This window comes from Sapajus apella, unplaced genomic scaffold (genome assembly GCF_009761245.1).
Source record: "Sapajus apella isolate SASKATOON/1434 unplaced genomic scaffold, GSC_monkey_1.0 scaffold126, whole genome shotgun sequence".
In the NCBI taxonomy this organism is placed as follows: Eukaryota; Metazoa; Chordata; class Mammalia; order Primates; family Cebidae; genus Sapajus; species Sapajus apella.
The window spans coordinates 3,156,019-3,174,441 of record NW_022437066.1 but is presented as its reverse complement, the minus strand read 5'-3'; the positions used below and the strand labels follow the sequence as shown (position 1 = coordinate 3,174,441).

Genomic DNA, 18,423 nt, shown 5'->3' with positions numbered 1-18,423 from the left:
ATGCTGGGAGTGACCAGGTTGGCCGTGGGTGTACTCGCCTGTAAAATGCCTATCACTGGAAGAAAGCAGATGTTTCATTAATTTTCATGTGCAAATATTTAGTCGAAGCCAAAGGATATCACCATAGTAATTGAAGAGCTGGAATCGGAGCGCATTGTTAAAAAGCTACATAATTAACTCATCATCATAAATGGTTTTATTAAATGCATTTCAAAATGGGAGACTCTAGAAGCAGTTTTGATTCTGGCAGCAAATGAATGAAAGATGATGAGAGGAAGCTTCTCAGGTGGCCTCCAACCACACAGGCCTACCGTGGGCCTAGAGGTAACCGGAGCATGAGAAACCAGAGTGAAGTTCAGGAAGCCGAGTTGGGATGTGGCAGGGCTGTAGGGACCCTGCACGGTCAGCCCGTGGCTTCCATGCGCCGTAGGCTGACTGCATCTTCCAGCTCTGATCTCTTAGCACTGCATTTGTTTTCTGTGGTTTGGAAAATGCAAAACAACAATAGAAAAAAGAGTATAAATTCTATTAGAGGAGAAGCTGATGACTCGTGGACATATGATTTAGATATTAAATTGCAAGTTTGCCCGTCTGTAGAACCTGTTGAAACTTCCAGAGCTAATATTCTTACTGTAGCAAAAGTAAATTATGTATGAAAGGGGTTGACTTTCTTCTCTTTTCTTGCACTAATGATTTCCTTTCCTGCTGAGAGAGAGAGAGAGAGAGAGAGAGAGGGATGAGGAGGAGGGGAAGGAGGGAGGAAGGAGGAGGGAGGTGGCAGTGTGCTTTCAGGACAGAAAGCAGATAATAGTATACACATCCATCAGACTGCAGGAGGAAAATTGGATTTCAGCAGGATTGTGCAGGAGCACAAAGCTCTGTGTCGGTGTGCGGTGAGCTTCTCACCCTGATAAATCTCCTATTAAAACACGGATAAGGTGGGTGGCGGGGAGCCCACGTTCCTCCTAGCCTGCTCTGAATTCATAGTCTCTCAACAACCCGGGGGACGGCCGCCACCTATGCAGGGCCGGGCATTTAGAGAGTGACTGACCAGCCCCTTCTCTGATTCTAGGGGACCCCTGGAAAGCCGGGACCGCGGGGGCAGCGAGGCCCAACGGTAACTGTCCTTTTAAAAGGCTTGTGGGCATGTCTGGGAAATGGGAACGTGGTTTAGGGAGTGTGTGTGGGGGGCTGGGGAAGGCGGTGTCTGTGAGCTGTCACTGGAGCTGACCTTCCTTCTCTCCCATCTGTCCAGGGTCCGAGGGGTGAAAGAGGCCCCCGGGGCATCACTGGGAAGCCTGGCCCCAAGGTATGTCTTTGGCCTCCTGGGTGGTGGGCAGCATGAGCCCAAGCTGCAAGGCCACGGAGACATGGAGCACCTGAGGGTGTCTGTGACTTTTATTTTTTTTAAAGCAGGATGTTTTCTTAGGTGTATTTAAGAAGGAGCTTGTCCCCTCCAGCAGCCTCTGGACACCTTAGATCAGATTTAATTAAGTGGCTGACAGCTATGCTTATGGGATGAGGCCGCAGCAGAGCAGAGGCAGGGCTCTACCCAACACATCTGGGACCCCAGAGACGCAGCAGGGGCCGGGCCCACCGCAGACCCACCTGCCCTGGTCGGGAGGCCTTATTTCCTTTCTTGAAAGGGGTTTCAGAGCTTAGAGGCCTCTGCCAGAACTTATTGAAAGTGCTTTCTGGCAGGGGAAAGCCCAGGCCGGCCTCGTGCACATTCTTCCCACTGAGGGGCATTGAAGCCACTCCTCAGGTGGAGAATCTGGACACAGACCCCACAGGTGGGCTGTTCCTTCTTGTCCAGGAAGCCACTCCAGAGCGAGTTCCCACTGGGATGAGTCTTCCAGTGGCCGAGGGGCACAGCCGGCCCATCCCTCCGCTGACCAGAATGCCCTGGCCGGCCACCCTAAACTGTGGGACAAGCTCTCAGGCGCATCTCAGGTGCCCCGGGAGCTGACACGAGGCTCACCTGTGAGGTCTTGGAGCAGGTGAGGGTGGGGGTGGCCCGAGAGTGTGTTACTGCTTCTGCCTCTCCGAGGTGCTCGAGGCTGCACACAGCCTTCGTCCCACCCAGAAGACCTTTCCGGAAACGTTCAGCCCTGTAGACGCTGGCTCACTGTCAGCTGCACGCAGCGGCAGGGAACAGGCTGGCTTTGGGAGCCACAAATCGGCACCCACGCCTTCTGCCCCTTATTGAGTGTCAGGCCCACTTGAGGGGTGCACACAGGCGGTGTTTGACTCGCATATTTCGACGATGTCGAGGGTCAGAGTCTTCTCACCTGAATAGTAACAATCATAAGCTTTTCCTTCTCTCTCCCTCCCTCTCAAGGGCAACTCTGGAGGCGACGGCCCAGCTGGCCCTCCTGGGGAGCGGGTAAGCAGCTTGAGCCTTCGGGGATGTCTCCGAAGGCAGAGCCTGCCTCGACGTCCCCTGCACTCTGTCCTGGGGTGGGCGGGGCCTCGGAGGCACGCCTCGGACCCTGCTGAAGGGTAGGGTTTTCCTGAGATCCCAAGGGTGGAGCACGCCCAGGGAGTGAACTCTCCTGTAGGTCAGGGACCTCCACCCCTGCCCTGGTCTTGGGATTTGGGAGTGGCCGAGGTGACAGGAAATGGGTCCTGGGCCCCGTCCTGCCCCCAAGAGTCCCTCATTTCTGCTGTTGGGTGAGGGAGGAGCTGGAATAATGGAGGAAAGGCCGTTGGGTGGGAAGAAATGACACCTGCGTCTGGAGAGCCAGCGGCACCGAGACGCCAGCAGCGGGAGCTGCTCCGAAGAGACACTTGTCCTCAAGCTGGCCTTTCTCTGTTCCCAGGGACCCAATGGACCCCAAGGACCGACAGGGTTTCCCGGACCCAAGGGCCCCCCTGTAAGTAATGGCTTCAATGCTGGGCCAGCCCTGCCTGTCCCCCCGACAGACCGCCTGCTTTTTTCTAAGGGCTGCTTGGAGCTCCTCAGGGTGGCCGGCGGGTGGAGGGAGGCCCGTGGTAAAACTCCGGCCATTCCGATGAGGGGGCAGACCCCCTGCCAAGGCTGCCTCGGGGCAGTCTGTGACTGTGTCCCGGTGCCCACCCGGTGGCGCTGGAGAGAGCTGCGTGCTGGGGCCCTCTCTCCTTTAGACCCACATGGTTTTCTCGCTGAGTTCTGTGTCAGTGTCCTGGGGCCACCATCATAAATTACCAGGATCTGGGTGTGGCTGGGAACTGCATGAGGCTCTTCTCCCACAGCCCTGGAGGCCGGAAGCCAGGGAGCCAAGTGGGATCAGTCAGGCACTCTGCTGGGCACACGGGCTTTTCAGTCATGGCGCCCCTTTGACCTTGCCCTTGACTTTAGACTTTAGAAATGCACGGTACAGGCTCCTTTGTCTAGACGGTGAAGGACTCCAGCGTTTTCAGTGGGGTGAAAAAGCTCTTGTGAGAAATGGGATCCTTTACCTGGCCCCATCAGCTGACACAGGCAAAGACCTCATTTCCAAGTGAGGTTACAGGTATAGGTTCTGGGGGCCAGAGCTTCCACATGTCCTTTTGGGGGACACAGTTTGCCTTACGGCAGGTGCAATGCGTCTCCTCCAGTCTCGACAACCATCTAGCCGTGGGATTCTGACCCAGCAGGCATGGTGGGGCTAGGGGGAGGGGCCGACTGTGCCACTCCACAGACTCAGGTCCTAGTGCTGCCTGTGCCACCTGCTGGCTGGACCTCGGGACACCGACTGGCCTCTTCTGCCTCAGTTTCTCCCTTGGGCGATGCTGGCAACAACAGCACGTCCCTTGGGGCAGTTGTGAGGACTTTGTGGGATGACGGCCAGGCGCCTTTAACAAGGACGGCCTGAGTTTTGGCATCACTGTCCCCATGCCTGCCGGGTGATTGCTCTTCAGAGGAAGTGCAGAGGCAGGTTGTGGAAATGAATCGGGGTCGCCCCATGTGATGTCAGATCCCCAAGGTGGGTGCTTCTCAGACATGAACGAACCTTCTTTCCCCTGATTCTTTCTTCAGGGCCCTCCGGGCAAGGATGGACTCCCAGGACACCCTGGACAGAGAGGCGAGACTGTGAGTATCATGGGTGCGGGGCCGTGGCTGGCTGGCTCTCTGACCACCCTGCATGTGGGCACAGCCCTGGCTGCCCGGCGCCATCTAGGACCCTCCCAGCCTGGGAGAGACAAGTTGGCCTCAGAAAGGCCCCCAAGGGCCAGGCCACCTTCTGCTGACTTGGGGCCAGGCTGCGAGGCAGGGCTGGGACAGGGCAGTCATACAGGCTGACAGCGCCCTGTGGCCTCTATGGGCAGAAGGCAGGGGCCGGCTTTGGGCTGGTTTGGGAAACTTTGGTTGAGAGGCCACATTTAAAGATATACACAGGTTATCCCGGGCAGACCGAAGCCTCATGCATCCAACCTGATTTTCCCTCTAGAATAGTGGCGAGTGCCACCCAGCTTGAGGGACACGTCTTTTAACTGGGCATGTGCCAGGAAAGGGCCTACATGTCACTCTGTGTCATTCGGTTATTTGATGCTGCAGAACTTCAAGAGGGTGACTGTGGGCCATGCACCCACGCCACCGTGCTTACCCAGACCCTTCCAGTCCAATCCAGGGGGTCTGGAGGATGCCTTTGATTGACATCTTTTATGGTAAAGAAGACAAGCGCCAGTCAGGTGGAGGCAGCCCCCCTCCTCTTGGGTGCTCCGCTAGGCACGTGGTCCCTGCAGTCCTGAGCTCCCCTTGCCCTTCCCCTTAACTTTAGAAATGCATATTACTGGTTGCTTCGGCTAGAACACAGAAGACTCCAGCATTTTCAGTAGGGAAAAAAAGCCCCTGTCAGAAATGGGATCCTTTTCCCGGCCCCATCAGCCCTTTGGAATTTAGCCCAGTTCCCTGAAGGTGCAGTTCAGGAAAGGGTGCTGGCATGCCTGTAACCTGGCCCACACCTGGCAGCCCGGGGCTCCAGGCTTTGAACATCTGGGGACATGGCAGTGTCAGGTGGCTTCCTTGTCACCGTTCTGTGCCCCTTTTCCATGTGCCCACCTGCTCTGTTCAGCTTAAAGGATGAATCTCAGAGATGCCAACATTTCCCAGCGGAGAGTGGGGGGTGCCAGCGTCACTGCAGGGCTCTCTGCAGCCGGGCCTCTAGTGGTCCAGGTATCTGTGGGACTCCCCCAGCAAAAGCAGGTCCTTTGTGGAATGTGGGATGGGCCTATGAGTGCCCTGTTTAATCTGTTCTCCACGGCTGCTTTTCAAAAGTCCTCTTTGTCTTTCTTTGGTTCATTGTGATGAAACCCCTTTTAATTATACCTCCGCTGGTGTTCTGCACGGCGCATGCTGCCCGATAAATGGAGACTGCTTTGCTCTTTTGTTTATAGAGAAAAATTAAAATATTTCTTCTGAGCTTTGCATATTTTTCTCTAATGCCTTTTCAAGGAGACAAGATAGAAGGTTTTACATTAGATGTGCTTTTCTCCCTCTGACTTACTGTGGACAGAGGCTGAGCTGCTCGTCTCTGCTCAGAAAGCTGTACTTCCGGCTGCCTTCTACCGCCCCAGCCACCTCTCTCGACACAGGGCACTGGAGGGATGCAGTGGGCGCTCCATTGCTGGGGCCCACTTGGGACGTGGCAGCTCCTCCGTGGGCTAGTCCAAGCCAGCCTTTCAGAAAGAGCTTCTCTGGACTGTTGATTTCCTTCTTTTTAAAAAAATGAAACACAAACATTATTTCTCCTAAATGTTAGCCAGGAACTTATTTCTCAGCAAAGGGCTGAGTTCATATTCTGTCCTTGATGGCCAAGGCGGCCAAGGGTCCCTGGGGAGGCCTTTTGTATTTGGTGTTAACATTGACGCCAGCACAGCTGAACCAGGCTCCCGTGTCCCCTTGGGCTCTCAGACTCTTCTCCCTGGGTCCACTGAGCAGGGCAGGCCCTTGACCCTGTCCACCACCCCTTCCTTCTGACCCTGTAAGTGCAACCTACATTAGAAATGATCATTGTGTACAACTGAGCTGGGCTTAAAGGAGAGAGCCCTCCCAGAGTTTGCACAGAAGCTGAATCTGGGCCAGGCATGGTGGTGCACGCCTGTGATCCCAGCACTTTGGGAGGCCAAGGTGTGATCACCTGAGGTCGGGAGTTTAAGACCACCCTGGCCAACATGGAGAAACCGTGTCTCTACTAAAAATACAAAAATCAGCTGGGTATGGTGACGCATTCCTGTAATCCCACCCACTGGGGAGGCTGAGGCAGGAGGATCACTTGAACCCAGGAGGCAGAGGTTCCAGTGAGCGGAGATTGTGCCATTGCACTTCAGCCTGGGCAATAAGAGCAAAACTCCATCCCAAAAAAGCAGCAGCAGCAGCTGCGTCTGCTGTGGGTTCACTTGGCTCAGGGCCCAGAGTGAGATCTTGCCAGCTGCTGGACAGTGAGGCCGCGAGCCCTCCAGCCCTAGCTTGGCCTCGGAGCCAGCCACCTCCTCCTCGGGAGCCTAGAGTTTCCCTCCAGGCCTCCAGGCAGGTGTGCCTGTCACACCAGTGTCACGTGGCACCTGCAGATGGTCTCTCGCCTGCACCTGTCCTGCTCTGCAGACATGCCCGGAAATGAGGCTTATGTTGCCTTGAGGTCATTTTTCTCCTTTGAGGAGAGTACAGAAAGCGTGGTGACACCCACGACCAAGCCAGGATCGTCACCTACGCGTGAGCATGCAGAGCGGGCGTGAGATATTCCTGCTGAATCAGGCTAAAAATAGCACATCCAAGCTGCTGCGTTATGAAAGCAGCCGGCCCTCGCTCCTGCCTGTTTTAAATACACGCCGAGGAGCACGCGGGCAGAGTCACCTGTCGTGCGTCAGAGGCGTCCACACCTAAGCAGGGCAGACGCCACAGAGCCGCTGCCGAGAAACAGCCAGCAGTAGCCCCAGTCCAGAAAGGGGAGCAAGCGGACTCAGAAGAGGAAGACTTGGTGACATGATAGGGATGAACTGCGTCGGCCTGAAGATGGGGGCGGGGTGAGAACAGCCAGTGACATGAGCATGTGTGGCTTCGTTACCCTCCTGGAACTGGTGCAAAAATGAAACAGGAGACGTGGGCCTCTCACACGAAAGTCTGGAACATCCACTGTAGGGGGCAGGGCAGTGAGGGGCAAGCGTCCTGCTGAGAACAGCGTGGGGCGGGTTGGTGCTGGGCGGCATGGCGTGGGGCAGGATGGTGCTGGGCGGGATGGCGCGGGCCATGCAGCACCCTCAGCGTGGTGACTCTCTCTCAACAGGGTTTCCAAGGCAAGACTGGCCCTCCAGGCCCCCCAGGCGTGGTCGGCCCTCAGGTACGCTCCAGGATCCCCGGATCCCATGGGTCACCCAGTGTCACTTGCCCTCAGAGAAGAGGGTCCATGATTTCAGAGGCGCAGGTGCTGCTGAGAGAGTGTCTTGGGTCCTGAATGTTGTTCAGCTTGAGGCTCGCCCCACACGGGAGCAAGCAAAGATGTGTTTGCCCTCGACACGGATGCAGCACGCAGGGCAAGGAAGGCCGCCCAAGGCTCACCGGGTGGCTTGGGCCAGACCTGGGCCAGCTCAGGAGCTGGGCTCATCCCTGCTGTGAGTGTCCAAGGCAGCCAAGTCCTCCTGCCACTGGGTCCTATTGGTGCCACAAGCCTGTGCTTCTAAGCTGCAAAACAGGGAGGGGTCCCCTTGTGTCCTAGAAAGCTCACACCTCACATAGCAGTGAGTAAGGCGGGGACACGTGCAGCCACAGAACTGGAGGTCATGTGGGCTCTGCCCCTGGTGTGGATTTTCTCCCATCCTCGGCCTGTCCTGTGGCTGAATCGGCCTCCACAGGGCATGTCTCAGGAAGGCAGATTGGCTGTGCCTCCTGAAGGCACCACTGGGGGAAGAGGACCATGTGGGGCCCTGCAGGGACCAGGCAGCGAGCGACTTAGCAACGCCCACCTTCTGGATTTTTGCCAGGAAGAGCAGGCTTGCAAAGGCACGTGGAGGTTTGGGGGGAACCTGCAGCAGGCCTTCGCCTCCGTGGCCAGGGCTGCCCCTGGATTTAGGAAGAGACGGTTGCTGCCTGGTGGGTTACTTGAAACGTTTGTGGCTGACACTGACTTTCCCCCTAGGGTCCCACGGGAGAAACGGGCCCAATGGGTGAGCGTGGCCACCCTGGGCCCCCTGGACCCCCTGGTGAACAGGGGCTACCGGGCCTTGCTGGAAAAGAAGGGACGAAGGTGAGTTTCTGGAACCTTCTGTGTCAAGCCAGGCATTTCTTAAGCAGTCATTTTGGGACCTGGTGTTTTTCTTGCTCTTTTCTGATGGGTGGGTAATTCCTCACACAGACGCTCCTCAGTTCATTCCCCAGACCCAGAGTGCACCATTAGCTCACTTTTGCTGGATTCATACCTGGAATCGTGCTGCCCTGCTCAGGCATGGGCTTATAGGGGGAGTGCGGGGCTCACCCCCATCCTGCACCCTTTGCCCTCCCCGCAGCTGCCAGCCCTGCTCCCAGAAAAAAGCTCTGAGACTTCGTGTGTCCATAGGACACTTAGCAGAATGTGGTCCTTTCAAAACCCCTCACCGCAAGAGGCTGAGAAATTATAAACGCGAAAAGCAAACGTGTTTCTTTTTTTTTTTTTTTGAGATGGAGTTTCGCTCTTGTTACCCAGGCTGGAGTGCAATGGCGCAATCTCGGCTCACCGCAACCTCCGCCTCCCGGGTTCAGGCAATTCTCCTGCCTCAGCCTCCTGAGTAGCTGGGATTACAGGCACACGCCACCATGCCCAGCTAATTTTTTGTAGTTTTAGTAGAGACGGGGTTTCACCATGTTGACCAGGATGGTCTCGATCTCTTGACCTCGTGATCCACCCACCTCGGCCTCCCAAATTGCTGGGATTACAGGCGTGAGCCACCACGCGCGGCCAAGCAAACGTGTTTCTATCCCACCTCGTGGTGCCAGCTCCAAGTGCCCCCTTTTCATGTCTTGGCTCCTGGGGGCCCAGGTTGAATGGCTACAACTTGCTGTGTCAGCACAAAAATAGATAGTCCTTCCCTTTCAGTGCTTCAGTGAGGGACGCAGCAAGGACAGGCTCTCCAGCCCGCGGCCACAGGAGAGCAAGCCTGAAAAATAACGAAGTGAAGCAGATGAAGAAACACTGAAAATAATCCCACACGCGTGTGTGCATAGATATAGGAACAAATACACGTGAACACGCCCGCCTGTGTGTGTCTAGACACAGAGAGAGCTCTCTGAGCTCGGACAGGCGGCCGCGGGCATTTGACCTGTTCGTTTGAAAACACCACTGTGCTCCATATTGGACCCCAGAGAACGTTCTGGAAGATATCAAAGCTTTACTGTACCTCAGGGAAAGTATGGGCTAAGCGGTGACTTTTTTCAGAAAATGTGGTTTTAGGCTTGAAGCAAGTCCCTTAAGTAGTAAGTCCATTTAGGAGGATGCTTTCAACACTGTTATGACCTTGGATTTCTTTGTCTGGGCATGGTCTTACAAGGAGCCACAAATCTATGGGAAAGGTAGATGTGGCCTCAACTCCCACGTGGCCCATCGTGGCCCTTAGGGGCCTTGGGAGGAAGGGCCCTGGCACTCCACGGAGCAGGGGTAGAGTCAGGTCTGTGCTCAGAGCCCGCCACATGAGCATGGCCTCCTGGCGGGGGTGGGGGGCGGGGATCGGGCCGTGATCCCACACGTGGGCTGCCAAGTCCAGTCAAGACCCTGAACTCCCTTTTACAGCTAAGTGGCCAGGAGAAGCCCAGTCCAGCCCACGTCCAGGGGTGCCTGATGAGAAGGCCCCAGTCCTTGGCCTCGCTCCAGGGCTGGTGAGACGTTTGTGTTGCTGGCTCCAGAAAAGCTCATCTCTGACTCTGTTTTCAGGGTGACCCGGGCCCCGCAGGCCTCCCTGGGAAAGACGGCCCTCCAGGATTACGTGGTTTCCCTGGGGACCGAGGGCTTCCTGGTCCAGTGGTGAGTGAGAGGCTAGGCGGGGAGTGAAATGGGACAGTGTGCAGCCCTGGGGGACTCTCTCCACGTGCCCTCGACTGACCTTTTCACGGCTTTGCAGGGAGCTCTGGGACTGAAAGGCAACGAAGGGCCGCCCGGCCCACCAGGCCCTGCGGTGAGTCAAAGGCTTTGTCCCATCCTCTTTCTTGACACCTACCCTCCAGGTAGAAGGGGCAGTCCCCGAGGGCCCAGGCCGTGAAGCTGCCCCAGACCCCCGAGGGTGGGAAGTGGAGGGGGGAAGATGGCCTTTGGGGAGATGCAGATGGCACATCCCAAGCCAGCAGCCGGGATGACGAAGGGTCCCAAGGGGGACACCGAGGAGAGGAGAGCACTGGGCAGCCTGGAGGGCAGGAGGAAGGACCCAGTGTGGCCGGTGGAGCACGCTCTCTGGAGGAGCAAGGAGAAAGCCACACGCCTAGCATGGGTCTGGGCTGGGCCAGCAGAGGAAGAAATAGACACAGGTCTCCATGGACTCTGAAGATGCTTGGTAGAGCCAGGCTGCCCAGAGTGGGGGGCCCACTGGGCAGGATGGCCCTTGATGAGGCCAGCGCCCACCCATCCATATGACGGCCTCCAGGCCAGGCTACCCCTGGAGACTACATACCATGGAGAAGCATAGCAGAGAGGGGAGGGGAGGGGAGGGGAGGGGTGGGGGTGCCCCATGGGCCCTGGAGGGCAGGGGGTGCCCCATGGGCATGTGGGTGCTTAAAGGGAGGGGGTGCCCCAGGGGCATGGGGGCCCTGGAGGGCCGTTCTGTGTCTGGCCTCATCCCTCCCCCTGGAGGGGAGCGGTTGCCCCATGAGCATGTGGGCCCTCGAGTGGAGGGGGTGCCCCATGGGCATGGGAGCCCTCAAGGGGAGGGGATGCCCTGGAGGGGGGAAGTGCCCCTCGGGGCATGTGAATCCTGGAGGGGAGGGGTGTTTCATGGGTATGGGGGCCCTGGAGGGGAGAGGGTGCCCCATGGGCATGCGGGCCCTTGAGGGGAGGTGGTGCCAGGCTCCTAGAAAGGGGAGCTCATTGAAGGCAAGCACACCACAGGGCATATTGTCAGACACTGGGGGAGGGGCACCTGGGAGCTTGGAGTGACAGGAGAACACAGAGCCCCAAACGCTAGACCAGTTAGTTTGTGCTTGCAAAGGGCCATAGGGAGCCACTGTGGGCCCTGGAGTGAGCAGGTGAGTGGAATGATTAGCTGGTGCTTTACTAAGTTGTGTCCATGCAGTCTGAGAGCCTTTGAAGCAAACTCTTTTCCTGCCCCACCTCAGGGATCTCCAGGGGAGAGAGGCCCAGCTGGCGCTGCTGGGCCCATCGGAATTCCAGGGAGGCCGGGGCCCCAGGGCCCCCCAGGGCCGGCAGGAGAGAAAGGGGCTCCCGTAAGTACTGCTTTGGATTGGGGGAGCCCTTCCCTCAGAGGTGCTGGGGTCGTTCCGTGTCTGGCCTCGTCCCTCCCCCTGTGATGACCCCAGGGGTATTTCTTGGGGTTGGGGATGAGGTGAGATCTGCGGCCTTTCTCTACGGCAGAGTGTGTGTCCCCCGGTGACCTGCCTGAGAGTGTGTGTGTGTCCCACGGTGACCTGTCTGAGGTGCACGGGAGGAGTTCGAATACCAGCCACATTCTTTCTGTGATCAGCTGAGCCAGAGGGGCTCGTGGGGCGGATGCTGGGCGGGGCTCAGCCTGTCCACGCCTGCACGCTGGTGTTCCCCACATATGTGGACAGAGGGAGGGGCTGAAGGCAGTCAGTGCCCTGTGGACTTGGTCTCCGTCCAGCCTCAGTGCCATCTGTGTGGTCAGGCCACAGCTGCCCCCTGTGTGAACTGCTCCCCGCTACTGGCCCGGACCCATGGCTGGGCTCTTGATGGGGAAGGGTATTTGGAACTGGGGAGTCCCCTTTGTTGGTTGGGGGGCAGGCATGGAGAGCAGATGTCCAGCAAAGAAGGGGCGGTGGGGGAATGACAGGAAGACGAGGCACCTTCCTCTGTGTCCAGGATAGCCCACCTGCTGGCCAGCCCTGACTTTGGCAGGCTTTTCGAAGCCTCGGGAGTGGTGAGCATGTCTTGAGGCTGACCTGATCTTGGTCTCCGTGAAGGAGATGAGTGAGCCGCCTTCTTGCCTAGACGCTTCCTGCCAGCCCGCTTTCGTGAATAACCCACAAAACACCACTTACCGTTCAGAAGTGGCCCACCCGGCCCCGCATTTGACTTGTGCCACACAATTTTGCCATCTCCCCAACCCCACGTTCAGTCAGCTGTGGAGACCAATTTCATCTCAACTTCTCCTTCCCAGTACAGAGGGTCAGACTGAGCCTGAGTTCTCTGCGGGAGTTGGCAGGTGTCGGCACAGCCCGTCTCAGATTGAGTTAGGCGTGGGTGCTGATCGATTTGTTGGAAAGCTGTGATTTTCTTTTCTTTTCTTTTTCTTTTTTGTTTCTTTGAGACAGAGTCTCACTGTGTCGCCCAGGCTGGAGTGCAGTGGTGCACCCTCGGCTCACTGCAATCTCCACCTCTGGGGTTCAATTGATTCTCCTGCCTCAGCCTCCTGAGTAGCTGGGATTATAGGTGCATGCCACTACACCTGGCTAATTTTTGTATTTTTAGTAGAGACGGGGTTTCACCACGTTGGCCAGGCTGGTGTCAATCTCCTGACCTCAGGTGATCCACCTTCCTTGGCCTCCCAGAGTGCTCAGATTACAGGAGTGAGCCACCGCGCCCGGCCAGAAAGCTGTGATTTTCCTGTCTGTGTTGCTTTCAGTGGCTCATGGTAGCAGGAACAGCCTACATTCCCTGGGCAGGACCGCCCCTGGAGCCCACATGGAAACATCTGTGCCACTGAGAATCTGTCCAACGTGTTGTTGGCAATTTCGGTGACTTCTGATAGTTTCCAGTGAGGCACCCAGGACGTGGGTCCAGCTGGACTGCCAGGAAACAGAAGTCCCGGGACAGTCGGTGCACAGGACGCACACACAGCCAGTTGGGAGCGGCTTGGTTCACTGTTTTGAGAGTACACATTGAAGCAGAATCCTTGCAAGAGTCGCTCTACCCAGGGAGAAGCTCTTCATCCTCCCGGAATAGCTCCAGAGGGAAGGAAAGGCTAAGCAAAGGTCGGACGTCTCTGAGAGCTCCCGACCTGACCAGGAATGTAGGACAGGAAGCTTCCACAAAAGCCCCACACGTGGTCTTTGCCTCTTCTGGCCTAAGTAGGGTAGAAATGTCTATGAATAGGAGCTAAGTCTGAAGAGTGGGCCGTGAGTTGCGGAGGGAGGAGATGGTAAGACGGAGTGGGGAGGGGTGACTAAATCCCGGCCGCGTTTAGACCAGAACATTTGTGCACATTTGTTCTGCCGTGTGCCCCTTCCCGACGGGCACACACTCCTTCTGTGTGTCTGTCGGGAGAAGGGGATTCCTGGCTGGGATGAGAAAATGCGGGCTGTTTACAGAGTGATGTGGTGGCTGGTAAAACGCAGCAAGGCAAGCACTTAGGATCCTTTTCAGATCACCAAGCAGGCAGTTAGGATGAAACTGAGTCCAAGTTAGAAGGACAGGAGACGCAGGGTGTGCGTGTGCATGCAGATGTGCCCTGTGTGTGTACCTGTGCATGCATGCCTGTGTGCCTGTGCACGCACACACGTGTCGGTGTGCCTGTCTGTGCATATGTCCTTGTGTGTGCATGCATTTGCTTGTGTGTGCATGCATTTGCTTGTGTGTACATGTCGGTGCATACTTATGTGTGTGTACATGCATGTGAGTGTGCTTGTTTTGTGCAGGTGCATATGCATGCCTGTATGCGTGTCCATACACAGGCATATTTGTGTGTGTGTGCATGCGTGTGTATGTACATGGTGTGTGCCTGTGTGTGCTTGCATGTCTTCATCTGTGTGCATGCATGTCCTTGTGTGTGCGTGCAGGGAGAGTGTCTGCGGAGGTCATAAAGCATCAGGAAGTTGGTGAAGGTGGAGCTCAGGCCATCCTGGTCACTGGGCGTGGCTCCCTGTCACTAGCTTACATGGTCCACACGCAGACTCAGCAATGTGGCTGGCTGGCTTTGGGTGGTCCTGTCTCTACTGCTCACCAACTGTGCCTCAGTTTCCCCATCTGTAAAAGAGCAGCCTTTCCTAGGATGAGTGTGGATTAATTGCAGGGACGCCCCAGTTCACTGTATAGGGTCAGGCTCAGAGCCGGCCCTCTGTGGACCCGGCTGAAATCCATTAGGATTCTGGGGCTGGTCGCCCTCCCCAACTCCCACTTCCCGTCCACGGGTCCCTCTCTTGGGTAATGAACTGGTGGTGGGGTGTGCCAAAGTTGGAGCCACATTTGACGTGAGATCTTGTATATTCTCTAGGGCGAGAAAGGCCCACAAGGCCCAGCTGGCCGAGACGGTCTCCAGGGTCCTGTGGGGCTCCCGGGTCCAGCTGGCCCCGTGGGTCCCCCTGGGGAAGATGGAGATAAGGTAAGGAGAATCCAGACTGACACACGGCCGGGCCGGGTGGGCAGGCAGGTGCAAGGGAGGGCGGTGATTTTCCAGAATAGGGCGCTGTGGGTGTAGCGGCTCAGCTGGCAGCGATGCGCACCACCTTTGCAGTCCCGGTGGGAGGGGATGATTTCGTGGCAGCCCACAGGTAAGTGGTAATCCACGCAGTCCGTGGCATGCTTGAGGGAACTTGCAAACCACTTCCTCCTGTGTCATTTCGAGGCTGCCCACGACATTTGCTGTGAGTAGCCAGAGCAGAGAAAAATGCTCCCCAGTCCCCTAAGATCATTTCAAATTCTGAAACCGCGGAGCCCAGTTTACTGAGGTTTTGCTCAGTGTCTGTTTTTAAATGTCTCCACTTGAATTATCAAGGCTCCCGTTCATTAAGAATGTGCTTTATAATTCTGAAACGACGACTGCAGGGGCTTGTGTTTTATCCTTCGTTTAATGCGGGCAGTGAAACTCTGCTCTGCTTTAACTTCCATTTATGACACCTCTCTGGGGACACTTCCGACTTTGTCACCTCTGCGTGGTGGATGTCTTACATCTCGGGTGCGAGACTGACTTGCACCAGCAGAAACAGCAGAGAGCGTTTTAATCACTTCTTTGGCAACATAGTAATTGAGTTGTCTGTTACTATGTTGTCCTGGTAGGGGCCCAATTTGAAAAACAGAGTCAATATTTTCCACATGACTTTTCCCATATTTGCAAGTCGACTAAAAACCTGTAGAACGGCACATCAAGCCCTCATCCCTTTTAGCCCTTGTAGTAAAAAGGAAATCAAGAGATGGAAACATTTCTTCGCAGGAAAGTTATGGGGCCACCTGCAAAGGGCACTGTTCTTAGTCTCCAAGAAAAATTCCTTATGGGAGCAGGAAAGGTTCAAGTGGGTGTCAGGTTGTCTAACGGAATCCCCCCGCCCTTCCCCCAGGGAGAGATCGGGGAGCCGGGGCAGAAAGGAAGCAAGGGAGACAAAGGCGAGCAGGTAAGATTGGCTCGGGGAGCGCAGTGGTCCCCGGGTTCGGAGGGGTGTTGTCACAGGCTGGGGGCCACGGGCCGTGTGCGTTCTTGGCCAGCATTGCTGATGACTGGCGGGACATGCTGTGAAAATCTCCTAGGTGTGTGTGTTCCAATAACATCTGTGTGGACGTGCATGTGTATCTGGGAGTGAGTCTCTCTGTGTTAGAACGAACAGGAAGCATCCACTGGTTGTGTGAAATTAAACAAGTCAAGCATGTCTGTCCTTAAGAGTTTGGGTTCTGCAGACACATCCATTGCCCTCTGAGGTGAGGGAACCAGAATGTTCCAGCAGAGGCAGCACCATTGACCAAATACCTGTTCATTTTCCCCTTTTCGCTTCTTGGTCTGTTTAGAAATACTAGCATGTTCTTGCAAAGGCCCCTTCGCTCTGCCACCAGCTCCCTCCCTCCCGATGGGTGAAAGGTCTCCTTATCCCCTGTACAGTGGGCCCTTCACCCAGTATTTTGATTCCCAGGCGAGCCAGAGCTATACTCCTGGGAGGCCTGCCGTGGGGGCTGAGCCCTTCTAGCTGTGGGCTGGGCTCCCGGGGCCGAGGGCACTGCGCCCTCCTTGTTTGCCTCCTTCCCATGGGCCCATGCCAGGCACTCTTGCAGATGGCATAGCAGGTTACACGGTGCTGGGTGCAAGGCTCCAGAGGGGCTTGTGATCCTGGATGCTCACTGTTGAAGGGGCCTCTCGTGCCCGTGTTGTGGGTGCATAGTGGGAGCTGAGAGGACACACTGGGGGCAGCGGCCTTTGCCATCCAGAAATGGGCTCAGGGTGGAACCAAGATCCCTGAACTTGCCAGAGCCCGCGGCAGGCTTGCGCCATGGTGCGAGGAACGCCACATTTGGAGACTGAACGGATGGTGATGGATGCATGGGTCCCCTGGCTCAGGGTGTGACCCAACCCCCTCAGCCTTCTCCACCACCCAGGAAGCCACCCATGTCTGTGTCTTGTTCCCCACAGGGTCCTCCCGGCCCTACCGGTCCTCAAGGCCCCATCGGACAGCCGGGCCCCTCTGTGAGTATCTGCGCTCAGTGACCTCCAGAAAGCCCCGTGCCCCCCGGACCTGCTGCATGGCCAGCACCCTCACTTGTGCTTATTTCCCTGCAGGGAGCTGATGGCGAGCCGGGGCCTCGGGGCCAGCAGGGTCTTTTCGGACAGAAAGGGGACGAAGGTCCCAGAGGCTTTCCTGGACCCCCTGGGCCAGTGGGGCTGCAGGTAACTTCAGGGTTCTCACCTCACCTGTCTTTTAAAAGAATGGAAAACGAAAGCCAGGCTGCAGGGGACCTCCTGGGCCTCCTCATCCAACGGGAGGTGCCGTGGCTTCCCAGAATTCCAGACATGCCGCAGCCACCGCTCTTCAGCAGCCGCATTTATTTCCGTGCTCATTGTGGCAACTGATGATTTGTTAAAAAGAACGGCAACGATAACTTCTAAACGCACCCCCTAGAGATGACCATGAACGTTTGAGCACGTTTCATTGCCATGCTTTTAAATTTGTGTATTTTCATACACAGAGGCACATATGTCATTTTATTTGTTTTTTTTGCAAAATTAACCATGTCATAAGTCATAGAGAAAGTTTGTCCCCAGCTTTTCCCATTTTCCATCCCCCATTCCCATTGGATGTTATGAGGCATGTTGAACGCCATTACACGTGACTTTCTGTTTATTTGGGAAACATGATTTTCAGTCACTGCGCAGCGAGCCAGCATCTGGTGGTGACATAATTTACCCAGGCGTCCCCTGCTGATGGCTCCTTAAGCTTTATCATTTTATGGGACCTGCTATAAGCACCTTTGTCGTAAATCTTTGCAATCTTCTCTGCTTATTTCCTTGGGCTGATTCTGAGACTCGGAACCCCAGGACGTCCTGGTGGGTAGCTGTACGCAGAGAAGCAGCTTCCTGGGGCTTTGGGGGCTCAGTGGTGCTGTGTGGGTGGAGGTCACAGAAGTGATGGGTGTGTTTGACAGAACAGCACTTAACTGGGAAGTTTCCTGTTCTCAGGGTTTGCCGGGACCTCCAGGCGAGAAGGGTGAGACAGGAGACGTGGGCCAGATGGTAAGTGTGCCTGAGACTCCGGGGCCTGGCCGTAGGGGCGGCTCGTGTTTTGGGGAAATGTTTGCGTTTCCTCTGGGCTCAGTGGTCTCTCCCTTTTCCTAGGGCCCCCCAGGTCCCCCTGGCCCCCGAGGACCCTCCGGAGCTCCAGGTGCTGATGGCCCACAAGGTCCCCCGGGCGGAATAGGAAACCCTGGCGCAGTGGGAGAGAAGGTGAGGCCTTGTGCCTGCTCTGGTGGCAGATTCGTGGCTGTTTGGAGAGAGTTTTGTGTGTGTGTGTGCACACGCGTGTATATGTCTCTGTGTGTCTGTGTGCACACGCGTGTATATATCTGTGTGTGCATGTGTGTGTGCACACGCGTGTATATGTCTCTGTGTGTGTGTGCATGTGTGTGTACCTCTGAGTGTGATGTACTCATCTCTGTGCATGTGGCTTGCTGGATTATTCCTATGAAAGGCATTTTGAAACGTAGTCGAATACTTGTGAAATGGAACTGGGAACTCTGGGTGGCCACCTGGGACGTCCTTTTGCAGAGTTTCCAGACAGTGCCCCCACCAGCAAGGCCGCTGCCTCCTTCTCCAAGCCTCTGCTCCGGTGGAAATCGTCTGTTCCTTAAAGCGCTGGCCTTGCTAAGCGTGCCCTTTCCACCAGCTGAGTTATTTTCTCAGGGCCCCTGGCCCTCTCCAGTTCAGCTGATTGGTTTTGGAGCCAAGTGAGCATGATGGGCTGGTGTGTGTGTGTGTGTGTGTGTGTGTGCATGTGCCTGTGTATGAGAGCTCATGTGTGCACACATTTTTTTTTGTGTGTGCCTGCCTGTGTATGTGAGCTCATGTGTGCACATCGGTGTGTGCCTGTGTATGTGAGCTAATGTATGCACATCAGTGCATGCA

The 18,423-nt window shown here is 56.2% G+C and overlaps 1 protein-coding gene across 1 annotated transcript in view; it reads left to right on the top strand.

Annotated features, from left to right (window-relative positions):
• COL5A1 (collagen type V alpha 1 chain) overlaps window positions 1-18,423 on the top strand; it is a 178,068-nt gene that overhangs the window by 146,333 nt on the left and 13,312 nt on the right. Inside the window, 16 exon segments of the mRNA XM_032261945.1 lie at window positions 1,073-1,117; window positions 1,256-1,309; window positions 2,342-2,386; window positions 2,823-2,876; window positions 4,001-4,054; window positions 7,245-7,298; window positions 8,094-8,201; window positions 9,858-9,947; window positions 10,045-10,098; window positions 11,249-11,356; window positions 14,320-14,427; window positions 15,380-15,433; window positions 16,438-16,491; window positions 16,585-16,692; window positions 17,482-17,535; window positions 17,638-17,745. Of these exon segments, the coding sequence (XP_032117836.1) occupies window positions 1,073-1,117; window positions 1,256-1,309; window positions 2,342-2,386; window positions 2,823-2,876; window positions 4,001-4,054; window positions 7,245-7,298; window positions 8,094-8,201; window positions 9,858-9,947; window positions 10,045-10,098; window positions 11,249-11,356; window positions 14,320-14,427; window positions 15,380-15,433; window positions 16,438-16,491; window positions 16,585-16,692; window positions 17,482-17,535; window positions 17,638-17,745 (1,152 nt within the window).